The sequence below is a fragment of the Dromaius novaehollandiae genome, chromosome 2 (assembly GCF_036370855.1).
Source record: "Dromaius novaehollandiae isolate bDroNov1 chromosome 2, bDroNov1.hap1, whole genome shotgun sequence".
Classification (NCBI taxonomy): Eukaryota; Metazoa; Chordata; class Aves; order Casuariiformes; family Dromaiidae; genus Dromaius; species Dromaius novaehollandiae.
Window position 1 is genome coordinate 45,200,867 of NC_088099.1, and position 12,991 is coordinate 45,213,857.

The window sequence follows — 12,991 nt, forward strand, 5'->3', positions numbered from 1 at the left end:
ATGACAGGTCAATCAGTTACAGCAAATGAAAGAATTTTGCAAACAAGATCACTATTACAACAACAAAATTGAACTACAGGTTGCCACTAGGTAGTTTGCAGAAGTCTAGATGTATTTCAGTCAGAAATCATTATCCCCAGAGGGGATAATGATCAGGCCTTGGCATGATCAAATCAATTTATTCGGCCATAAAAATGACAGACAGAAACAGAAAGGCCTGTTCTTGGAACACGAGGTCTGCATATGAATTATGAAGAGAAAAAACCAACCTGCCCAATGATTCTACCCAGCAGAGCCCAAATGCCTTGCCCTTCGTTTCGTAGTTTTCCGTTCATATTTTGCAGTTCTTCCAAGGACTCACACAGCTGAAGAATGTAAAATAAAAAATAAAAAAATAAAAATAAAAAAAAAAAGCAGCCTGTTTAATAACAGTTACTCAACCTCTTATCTATAGGGTCTGCTTTACTTTATTGGGAGATTAAAAGTCAATGAAACTCATGTCAATATAGCTTTGATCAATACAATCATTTAGCAATCTAACAGAACTAAGATGAAAACTTTGGCAGCCATCTGTTTTGTAAAGAAGATCTGAAACAATTCAGCATGAAAATAAGGTTCCATAAAGACAATCCGAAAGCAAGATGAAAATATGGCATGTGTTGGCTACACTACTTGAGCTGCAAGATTATGACAACTATTTACATAAATGAATTCAAGTTCTCTATTGTCATACCAGAACTTTACGTGCAAGTCTTTTTTCAGAAAGCTAAATACTATCAAAGTGAAGAAAAGCAATATTAAAACAGTACACAAGTTTTATTTATCCTTTTTTCTTCACCTTATTATATTCCACATGAAGCTTTTCCTGCTCATTTTCTAATTTATCCTTGATATTCTTCTGTTCAGCCATATTCTCCTGGATTTGAATCATGCGCATATTTCTCTCTATTTAAAAGAAAATTTCATTATTTTCTAGCCTTGGCTATGTTTTCAAGTTTTACATGCTGGAGAGAACAAAGCAGTGAAACGTAAAGCATAAAACCATAACAACACAGGTGCACAAACTGTACAGACTGAGTAGAATGAACAGTCGTTCACAACATTTACTTTTTGCTGCATACGAAAACCTAGAACAGGCTAGTTACTCAAATGCTGAGCTTTGATCAAACAGACCCAAAGACAAAAGCATGCTGCTTCACACGGAAAGAGAGGAAAACATCAGAAAAAAGTCATGCCAAAAGGTACCTAACCTTTCATTCCTTTCTTAGCAAAAACACTCCCTCCTGTTTATTTTTGAAGGATTTTCTTCTTTTGTAAAACTTCTTTAAAAAAAATTACTAACTTGCTGTATAAATTGAGATACTGAGCAATGACATATCTGAACTTGAAGTCATAATTCCTATTTATCTACTAATAACAAAGAAATGCAAATAAAAGATAGGAAAAAAGCCAATAAATTAGCACAGTACAGATACAGGAAAATGGTGACTTTTTCATTAAAAAGAAATAAGAAATTTTGATCCTTACCAAGGTAATAATTCACAAAATCAGCAGTGAGAGCTGGCTGCTTATGTTTTCTTCTTCCATCAACACTGGAACTGGTATCTGAAGTATCCACTGGAAAAATGTCTGTACTAATGCCCATTAATTCAGCTTTGCGCATAAGCTTACGTATGGCTGAAGCACTGCTAGTAAGTGGTCGTGGTAGCTTCTCCCTGGGGACCCAGGCCTGAGGCCTGGTGGTACGAGCCAGCTCTGCCTTGGCACGATACTGCTGTAGTCTGGCATTGATTCGAGCCTACAATAAATTCCACAGATTAAAAAAAAAAAAATAAGAGAACAACACAAAACCAATTTTGAGTTATATGCTTTTGGAACATATCTGCATTTTAATTTCTTTTAAAAAAAAGCACAACCTAATCATCACTATTTTCATTCTGGAACTCTATGACTCAAGAAAGAAACAGTGATACAGACATTTGATTTTACCTCAAAATTCATATTTAAGTAGCATCATCCTTTCATTAAGTTTTAGAAGAAAATTGGAAAAACATTCACACATTTCTTGATAAGATTACTCCATCAATGAAATTAATATTAATGACTTCTGGCTTTCAGACAAACCTTTCTAATAGCAATAATTTGATGGAACTGTGAAAATTCACTACTGGGAAGAAGCTCGGCTGACCTATCAAAAATGTATTTATATATATTTTTATTGCTCACATAGATTTAAAGTTTGTGAATGGCATTTTTGCCATATTTGTCCTCTTTTTGTAGGAACTCCTTTTCTCAATGCCGTATCTCTTTATAACCTATTAAACTAGCTGATTAAAACATGTCAAAAAATACAATGGAAACAGAAGTGAAAAGGGCAAGAGAAGCTCACAATATATACTGCTGACAACATCTGTATATTTGTGACGATCTGGGAGACCAACCTCAGAAGACCAAAGTTGCTACAGGCATTCAAAAAACACAGCCTCGCAGGAAATCTATGTAGTGGCAATTCTGGCAGAAAATGCCATCAACGTACAAACCTTCAGTGGCAAAACTCCAGCAGACTATCAGAAGTTGTTTACTTGCCTGTATAAAGGAAAAGCTAAACTAATCCAATTGCCCCAACGAATGGTATGAGATACTCCTGAGAGAAAGGTAAAGAAGTGTGTATATATGCGCTATGTTTAAGGAACATCTTTGAGTACAGACACAGTTAATACAACTTATTACCTTACTAGGTGTTGAACATAATGATCAAAATACATGACAAATGTGGCTTGGAGGCCAGATCTAACCCCAAGGGTCTTTTTTCTTGAGCCCACAGTGGCAAACAGATCCACCTATGGCTGCCTTGCTGAAGCTTTACTCTCCATTGGAATGAATAAGAATGGCTGATAGCTTCCTCAGCCGAGACACTTCCTCACTGCTTACATGCTCAGTTCTGAATCACCTGAAGTCACTTAAGATGTCCTATGACTGTGTGCTCAGAGTGGCTCTGCAGAAATAGCTGAGACAAATTAGCATGGCTAGTCTAAATGAAATCCTGAATTCCAAGCTTGGGTTTAGGTAATTTTCAAGTGTACACTTTATGAAAAAAGAAGCAAATGTACATTTTCTTTACTGTTAGAAATAAAGTATTTTAATACAGAATATTTTCCAACAATCCGTAACAGTCCTTAGACAGCTTTATATAATATACTCCTCAGAGGGATTTTCTTTTTTGGGCCGCAGGACTTGCCAGACCATAGGCTCAACTGGCTACAAGGTCCTGAAAATCCATTTTTTCCTCCTCCAAAACTGTGCCTCGAAAATCCATTTTTGTAATACCAACTAAATAATTTACATCACGTACTTATTTATGCTAGCTCCACCTCTGTACATCAAGCTTGTGCCTATAAACGCCTATGGAAGTGAACTTTTGTGTGTGGATATATACATATAAATACACTCATACAGAGAGAGAAAGAGATCGCAGTTTCTCCTCCTTTTTAACCCAGTGCAGAAGGCAGTAAAACAGACTAATCAATTTTCATTATGGTCTGCACTTCATCCTTTCAGTATCTCCAGAAGGTTTCGGAATCATCATCTTTTTTTCAGACTAAGTTATCTCAAGATTCAGATTCTCATCTCCCAGACAAAAATCACAGCAGCAAATTTAACCATCTTTGTTGAACCTGGACTCATGCAGATAACGTGTGGTAAGCTATCGTGTGAATTTATGCTTACTTTGTGTAAATTCCCCAGACAGACATTTCCAGTACATGCTAAGAATCCTTTACAGTTCTGCATTTCTATAATGCACAGAAACGAAAGACAACAATTACTTCAAAAAAATCCCAATACACATAACCAGGCATTTTTCTAGCATCCCATCTGCTTCTGTACATGTAAACTGAGAAACACACACAACACTAACCCAAACTTGTGTGTCACCAGAACCCATCCTGTTTTACTTTCTCTTACAGAATGAGTGAGTTATCAAACTTCTATGAAGAAGTCTATGACACCATATCTAGTAAATCCACCTGCAGTTTTCAACATTCATTCTTCTAGTTTTTACTTCTAAATGTTTAAACCAAATAATTCAGAATACAAAATCTGAGGGGGCTTGGTTTGGAGGAAAGAAAAGAAAGAGAGCGAAATGCACGTCACTTGTTTTCTTTGATATAGCACTGCCTAACAAATGCATGGATCTTACTGAAACACAGGGCTGAAAACAGAGCTAATAAGCTCTCTTGGACCCAAACTGACTTTTCACAATCAGCATTTAACATTATGCCTGGTGCTATGCAGATTATTGTGATTTTCCCATTACATCGGGGTATTTCACATAATTGAGAGCTAAGTGTATTCAACAAGAATTACTTAATCAGTTGAAGTCAAGCAAGACCAAGCTCTATAGCCAAAATATTTTATACAAAATTCTTCTACGATAGAGTTTGCTCATATGCATTCTTAAATCCATTATGTCATTTTAAATTGATCTTCTCTTTTTTCTATCAAAGATCTCTGCAGAACTAGAAAGGCATGATTTTTTTTTTTTAATAAAATTTTGATCATATGAAGATTTATTTTCTGATTATTACCCTGTTGTTCTCCTTTCAGAAAACAACAGCTTGTTCTCTCCATCAAATGCATTATTTACTATGCATCTGTCAATTTCTACAACAAATTAGGCAGGGCTTCTTCAGATAATGAGCTACTTTTCTACACAGGCATGATTTTCCTACAGAATCCAGTTCAGCCTATGCAGTGAATAGCAAGGTAGGCCACAAATTTGTCAGAAAAAATAAAGAACACAAAATTCAAACATACTGAAGCACAAAGATTCCCTCAGAGCTATTAAAAAGGCTGAAATCTTTATAGCAACAACAGGACATTAATCAGTTGAGCTGGTTCTATGTGAATCAGTCCTTAGACAGGGATATAGACTTAGACTTTGCCTAAGATTTTCAGACAGCTGTTTTGCAGCATAGACTCCTGTACCTAACATTAATCTTTTTCTAGGAAATTTTTCCTATGAAAAAACCCTGCAGGTAAAATTCTGCTTAGACCTACAGCAAGTGAAGAAAGGCCCAACAAACCTTTCTAAAGTTTTAATGCTAAACTCTTCTGCCAAGCTCAAAAATTACAAGAAAAAAAAGTAAGCTTTTACTGAACACAGAAGTAGAAACACGCCTAATTTCTTGTCTGTCTTTTAAGAATCTTGAAGAAAATATTTTTTAAAATCCCTATAAATTGAAATGAAAAATTACCAACCTTTTGCTACATAAGCAAACAATATAAGGATTTTTTCAATTCAGGCAAGCACAGATATTCCTCTTTGATAGTTACTTCACTGGGGATTTGTTCTTAAGAGACTAAAACCTAAAAATAATTCACTGCTATGTTACTTGACCATATGCTATCAATACAGTCCACATTTAATTTCCAAATATAATAATCCCATCCCCTTCACTTCTTTCTTGTTTAACATAGATAATTAACATAGACGCAGTTGTGGCATGAATACAATACCTGGGCTTCTGGCGAGAGCTGTTTCTCCCTTTCCTGCAAGGACATTTTACAGTAAGATTGCAATGCCAGGTAGTTCTTCCGCTTCCACTTTCTGTCTAACCTGTCTGCGTGCTGTTTACAATAAGCAAAAAAAGGATCAGCTATATCCTGTTTCAGAGAAAACAAAGGAGAAAGAGGAAAACGAAGTCAGTCTTACATAGCAAAACGGCTGTGAGCAGAACAAACCCAACATTCTGGCAAGCAGTTCACATTCAAATAGGTATATTTCTAAGAACAACTAATATGTATGTTTTTAATTCAAATTTGTCAAGTTGATGCAATTACCCACATAAAGCATTTTTCAGTCTTCATTGTGTGACCCTAAACAATTTTTTAATGAATTAAGGAAAAAAGGAGACAGACAGACAGACAGACTCTCTCCTCCAACTGTTAGCCAGACAGACAGACCGACCTTCTCTCTCTCTCCTCCAACTGCTAGCCAGCAACCTACTGAGAACAGATCTATTGCTTAGTAACTATTCAGGACCTTAAAGAAGTTGCACCACTGCACCACAGACCACAGTTTGACCAGTATCGCTATAAAAATACAAGCAGTTTTATCAATAGAATACACTGACTTAACCATAATTCAGGAACAATTTTTAGGGTAAGTAGCAAAATCGTTTTATTCATCTTCCAAAAAGGCCTGTAAACTGCATTAGTAATAATTTCAACCTGCTGTTCTATGACCTTGCTATTGCATTCAGGATTACAACATATACATTGGTCCAAGTTCAACATGCATGCACACATATGTACAGCTATGGCTATACAACCCTGTGAACAGCAACAAAGGTTCAGTCGTGGTGAACAGGTTAAAGCCAAGTTTAGAAATCTAATCTCAGACACAAAATGTCACAAACTGAAGGTATACATCAATCAGATATCTTTAACAGCTATTGATGGTCAACACTGCCCATATTCAAAGTTACAATTTTCCTTACTGCTTTTTAATTTTTCTGGTTTTTTTTAGAAAGGTAAGTTACAGAGCACTGAGGTAAGCAGCCTTTAATGTTAAGTTAAAAGCACAGATTTTAACCATATAGGAAGGTCAAATCAACAATCAAAGTGCATTGTTCTGCAATGCAATAAGTCAAATATGGTGGAACTGAAAGCTTCCAAAGAATTGCTGCATCAGCAAGAATGATAAAGGCACATCAAGAAGGCATTTACAGGCTAATGAAAAACAATAGATACAAGTCCATCTCTCATAGTCATCTTCACTTACTTCAGTCATTTCTAGGTACAGACTTCATCAGGTCTGCATACTATTACAGCTGTATCATTATATCAACTTTTAGCACATGCAAAACTTGCAAGCAGCGTATGAATATCTGAGGAAGATTCCGTTTCAGAAGTATATTTCATTGCCAGTATATTTTCAAAACCATAGAAACATCATCATAAATTCACTGAGTAAGAAAAACCTAAATAGTCTTCCTTGATATAATAATATGCCTATCAAACTTTCCTTCACTCCACCTACATAACACAGACTAATAAAATCTGGGCAGACTTTCTTTACAAATAGGTTTTTATCTAAATTTTCAGAATGTGTGACAACTTCTAAAAACTATTATATTAGCAGCTCCCTAAAATTAGATTCTACAAGATCCTGATTAAAATATTTTTGTTTGCAGAAAATATTTAAGAACATCTAAGAAAATTTTAAGGTGACAAGATCAGCAAATGAGCATACCTAGCAGAAATTCAACTAAGTTTTTGAAGAATCAATGTTGCACACAATTTATTAGGGACAAAAGCATTTAGGTGACTATGCAATTTTCCTATTTATCAATCTCACAGAAGTTTATTTTGTGAATGCTCTAAAAGGAATCAGTTAGTAGTCTATTTTTTCCAGAAACAAAAGGGAGAAATTAGTCTATTTTTTCCAGAAACAAAAGGGAGAAATTTCAGTGCAGATAGTGCAGGACAGAGCCTGTTTGCGTGCATCTTTAATACTTCCTAATTCAATAAAAAATTAAATTGTGTACCTATGTACATGAGAGGCTTAATCCAAACCATAAAATCAGGATGAATTTTGGCAATCTAGAAGTATTTACACTGTAAAAATGAACTCTGAAATAGAATCTTCTAATCTGATTTGTTTTAATCATATTACAGGAATAAAGCTGGTAAGAGCATGTATTAAAAAATTACCAGTATCTTATAAATGTCTGCTTTTCATTCTGATTCCTAAGTGTAGTGTTATCATAATGAAAGTCATATACCTGTACCATAATTTAAAGAAAATATTTGAAAATGCATATGAAAAAATGGTATTAGAAATGTAGCTTATTTCTGAAGACAGTCCTGGGTGCAGGAAAGAAAAAATATTACACTACACACTACATAAACAGCTAAGTAACTATGTGAACCTAGGTGAAGTACAAAAGGTAGGTTCATACAGAACGCATCTCTGTATTATCAAAACATATTAACCTGACAAAGCTAACTGCTGTATTACCCTTTTCTATTCCTTTTATGAAGTCATTTCAGAAGGTGATCAGTTGACTTTGTTCATCAGCAATTTGATGAACAAAGAGATCTCCCTCCCCAGAGTCTTCATTTGGCCTATGACTTCCTGATGATTTATAAAAACTTTAGGGCAAAAAAGTGCACAACTTCAGGTCTTCCTCCTTTAGTTGTAACTCTTTCATTCTGTCATCCTATTTGTACATCATACCTACCTCTTCTGCTGCTGCTTCTGAGAGCAAGCCTTCCTTCTGAGCACAGGTCACGTGGAAGTAAGCTCTGCACATCCCGGCATCACAGCTAATGCAAACACCAGTTCTGGCAAAACGAGGATCTTCGCAGAAACTGCATTCCTTTATATAGCAGAGTGGAAAATGCCACAATAAGTATTTTACATGTATTTTGCCTACCATTTGATAATTTGCATCTTGCATGTAAAAATAAACAGGTTTAGGTTTACTCCTGTATGGTACAGAGACAAAGTATGCTGCCAAGAGCTGTCATTACTTAAAGCACCCTCCCGTTGCCCTCAATTGATTTCATTTTTAACAAGCAACGGACAAGTACTTAAACAGCCCAAGCAGCATGTTAGATGAATTTTTATAGGAACTGCCATGCCTCATATTCCCCTTCAGAGCAACCACTAAGTACCACCCAAGTGATTTATACATACTTAATTATATAAGCATGGTATCATAAAACAAGCTTAGCACTCAGCAAACGCTCAGTTGTTCAACAGTCATCACCAACTAAGCAAAACTTCAGAGGACAACCACCAACAACAAAAAGATCAGTATTCTATGTGACTTAGAAACAGATTTTTACATAGATAGTTACATAGCTGTCACTCTCACAAATGATGACTGAGGAGCAAATGTGTGACAATGCAGAAAAAAATACTTGAGGATCATAAATTTCAGCAAAATAGTTGTGGTTCCCTTAAACACAGCATCAAGGCTGTAGCTACATGTATGTTCGTAGGCACACTTGTCTGCAACACAGCAAACTGACAAACATTAATGTGACCTGGAAAAAAACAAACTTATTTTTCAGCCAAATAAGCTCCTCAGTCTTGTTCACCACAAACTCATACAAAACAGTTATGCCAGCACAGTACAGTGGTAAACACGTGAGCAGGAAAAAGCATATGGGAACAAGGGCTTCTTAAGCAGTACTGCTATCCAGTGCATAAAGATGACCTAAAATTAGGTACTGATACGCTTCTCAGTCTTTCACACCCTGAGTACAGGGCAAAGCTGTTTATCAGCTACAGAAAATATCTCCATGCAGCAAAAACAGAAAGGAACAGCACAGAAAATGCAATGACAGAATAATCCCAAAACACCACATATACTATCCTAAAAAGGCACCCTTTAGCTGTGCAACAGCAAGACATAACAGCTAACACCTGAAATAAAGAATAATACTGCATTAAACTGGTGTTCTGGGGAAAATTTAGCTAAGTAAGCTATAACTTGTACACTGGATACAGCAAACAAGGTCTGGTTACAACTTTGCTGGAGTAATGGATTCCTCATCTGTATAGTCTACTATTCATCTTACTCATTTTACAGTAATAAAATATGCCTGAATTCCTAGCCTTGCTCCTATATAACAGTCATGTTAATAAAAAAAATGCATGATCCATTGCCAACAATAATTTTTAGGGTATTGATAGCTTGCTCTGAGTTTTCCTAAGTATTTCTAAACAATGGTAGGCCCACACAGACATGCTCCTGATACAGATACGTTGAATACTGGCTATCCAAACTGTGTGTGAAATATTTTAATTTAGTATTCAACTCGACAAATTAGCATTTCATGAAGTGATTTTGATGATGCATAAATTAAGCATTAGAGGAGCAGTAAGACAACTATCTTTCCTCACATTAGTGTGATGGATATGGCTTCTCCACACTGTCCCAACAGCTACAGCAACAATACTTAGGTGTTTAAGACAGCAATTTACTGAATGCTGTTCAATTTGAGGGTCCCAATGTTGTTGTGTTTTTTTTAAATACTGTTTTGCAGCAAACCTTTTATACTCATTGTTAGCTTATGATTATAGAGAACCTAAAATAATTCTTACTGTGTACATCTGTCTGTCTTAATACACCTCACTTTCCACTTCTCCATTATGTATCCCACACATCCTCTTCTCTTTCCATCCACATTTTGGCAATCTGCCACTGACCAACATTAAAAGAAAGTAATTAGCACTTCCATCAAAAAAATTAACGGAAAGGGGGGAGGGGACAACAATGACAAATTATGGAGTTTGGGGGTAGGGAAAATGAAAAGAAAGAGGGAAGGAAGAACAAAGGTATAACAAACATGAACAAACTTTATCGTATTTCCAGTCCTGACCCTCACTGCATTTGCCATAAACAAGAAATATAAAGCTGGAAAGATATATATTATTCTATTATATGTAAAAATATAACATAAAACTGCTGGTAGGTAACAAATGTCTTCTAAACTTACCTTGGCACCATACTTTGAATAATTCATTTCTGTAAGTGTTACTGGCCGTAATTTGTCAATATCTCCAAATGCTACTCCTGGAACATAGAGGGCACAAACAATATGGACCCACCTAAAACAGCAGATAAAATCAGGTTACTGTTACAACATTTTGTTCCTGTATCATACTCACCATTTGCAGATTTCAAAGTGCTTTATAAATGTATATACAAATGTATCTAAAGGAAAGTACACTAGAAGCAGGAAGAGAACACAAATTTGGATTCAGCAGCTCACATACTAAACCAGGGTATGGCTTTCAAAGCAACCTGGATTGTTTTGCCTGTCTGGATGTATTTCAAGGCCTTGGCTAGCATTGCCCTTCTGCTCTGATGGTTCTTAGGTGTGATTCCACATCACCGTTCACATAACATGGAAATATCAAATTCATATACATTTGATTACATTGAGGGGGAGGGGTTGGGAGGGTACAATTAGAAGGGCAGTCACAGCAACAGTGGGCTCTAGGCATATAATCAGGAACTACCGCTGCCTAGCATCAGTCAGCTTTTGCACTGTTACAGTTACAACTGTTAGTTTCACCAAAACTAGCTAGTTTTATGCAAACATGCATAGGACATGCATTTAGATATAAACATATTTGAACTGCATTACAGAAATGTCTGTTTGAAGCTATCAGATGAACTGATTGTTATTTAGCTATACTCTTATTCATTGGCCATAAACAAACTGTAGGGTAATAGATTCAAAGCTTCAGCACTTGCAGACCTAAAATGAGATGCATAAATCTGGACCTCAGTGTCTAGCAATTACATACAACACAATCAAATATTATGGTAAAGGCTTCAGCCTCAATCTGCTTTTGACAAACATCACCTTAATCTGCTGAAACCCTCAGCTACCAAAACACTGCCTTGCAGCAGAAGACGTATTTTCTTCTTCTTCAGTAATGACAACTTTCTAAAACACAGGACTCATTGTCATAAGCCATCAGATACCACTTTCAACCTGTGAACACTCAGATCCCAGACGATATAACCAGAAACAGTGGAGGTAACGGAGTTGAAATATTGTGTCTTGCCCTTAGTACTCATGTCAACACTGTGCTCTTCCCAGTCACTAACATTAAACAGTAAATACATCACTAGTGAAGACTAAAACTTCTGTGTATAACACATCCTCATCTACTCCCTGTATTCAAGAAACTACAAGGACTGGTGATGATGCCAGAAATGCTTTCTTCCTGTGTCTCTTTCATTACCCACACACTACAGTCCCCTAAAAAGTCCACACAAAAGTCCCCCCAAAAGCTCCTCAAATGCCAACGCTTCAACACAGACCTATTATCACCTCCACCACTCTTCCTCTGTGCTGAGGACTGCTGTGCCCTTCTTCTTCCATTTCCTACCACTGCCTGTTTCTCCTCTTCTCTCCCTCCCCTTTTCTTCTGTGTGTGAATAACAAAAAAATCAACTGGGACCCAAACAAACTTGAGACCCTTGTTCTAATTACACTGAAGTTGCTATGGTTGTCATCAGTGGGCTGTCTATACATAATTTAAATGATGAAGCTGATGGTTATACTAATCAGGAGGCATTTCTTCAAACCAACAGGTTTTTGACCAGTGAACCTTAGAATTTATGCTGGAATTTATCAGATTAAGAATTAAGTCAATGCAATAATCATATACAACTCATACACCCACAAATTCCAAAAAAACAGACATGAAAGGTCTGGTGACAAACTCCAAAATACAAATACATTTAAGTCTTCACTACAATTCAAAGAAAACAATGATTTTGCAATGTACAAAGTAGGCTGACAGACTGTATTTATCATTTTTCCCCAAAATATTCCATAATAGCGCAATAGCAAAAAAATCCCAATTACGTAACAACGAGAAACTATCTCCAAACCATTCATTCACTTCACTCCATAAGGGTTTGCTGAGTAAGTCTAACAAAAGCCACTGACCATAGTCTTATAACTGACAGTACTCTCTTCACCTGATATTTGAAAACAAAAAAGTTCTTTTACATTACTATTAAATCACACAGGTTTAAGATGTTGAATGATAAATTCACTTTAAAGCATGAAAACTTAAAACTGTGGGAAAAAATTATACTCAAAATATACATTTTCATGCAATAGCTGTGTTGCTTTATTTTTACAGATTTTACTAGCATTCTCTGCACCTACAGAACGGTTGGTTACAGCATGGTAACTACAGAAAGACTTGAAGAAAACTTAAAAGTCTTATCTAGATGAGTTACAACATCGTCTTTAAATAGCATGGTACACATAGGCAGCATGCGAGCTGCCAGAGAACAAGCTGGGATGCTCAAGCATTCTGCCAAACTTCTTGCTGTACAGACAGGGAATACAGCCCACCACTGGTGTGTTTATTACAGTGTAAACACCCCAGCACGGCAGCACGACCTGCTAACCTACTACAGTGCTACCTGGGGAATCCAGA

At 36.2% G+C, this 12,991-nt stretch overlaps 1 protein-coding gene across 1 annotated transcript in view; it reads right to left on the reverse strand.

Annotated features, from left to right (window-relative positions):
* Positions 1-12,991, reverse strand: part of PHF14 (PHD finger protein 14) — a 166,339-nt gene that overhangs the window by 120,325 nt on the left and 33,023 nt on the right. Inside the window, exons 6-11 of the mRNA XM_026104994.2 lie at positions 10,516-10,627; positions 8,247-8,384; positions 5,518-5,664; positions 1,528-1,798; positions 839-945; positions 270-365 (exon numbers count right to left, since the gene is read on the reverse strand). Coding sequence (XP_025960779.2) covers positions 270-365; positions 839-945; positions 1,528-1,798; positions 5,518-5,664; positions 8,247-8,384; positions 10,516-10,627 — 871 coding nt within the window. The remainder of the gene's footprint in view (positions 1-269; positions 366-838; positions 946-1,527; positions 1,799-5,517; positions 5,665-8,246; positions 8,385-10,515; positions 10,628-12,991) is intronic.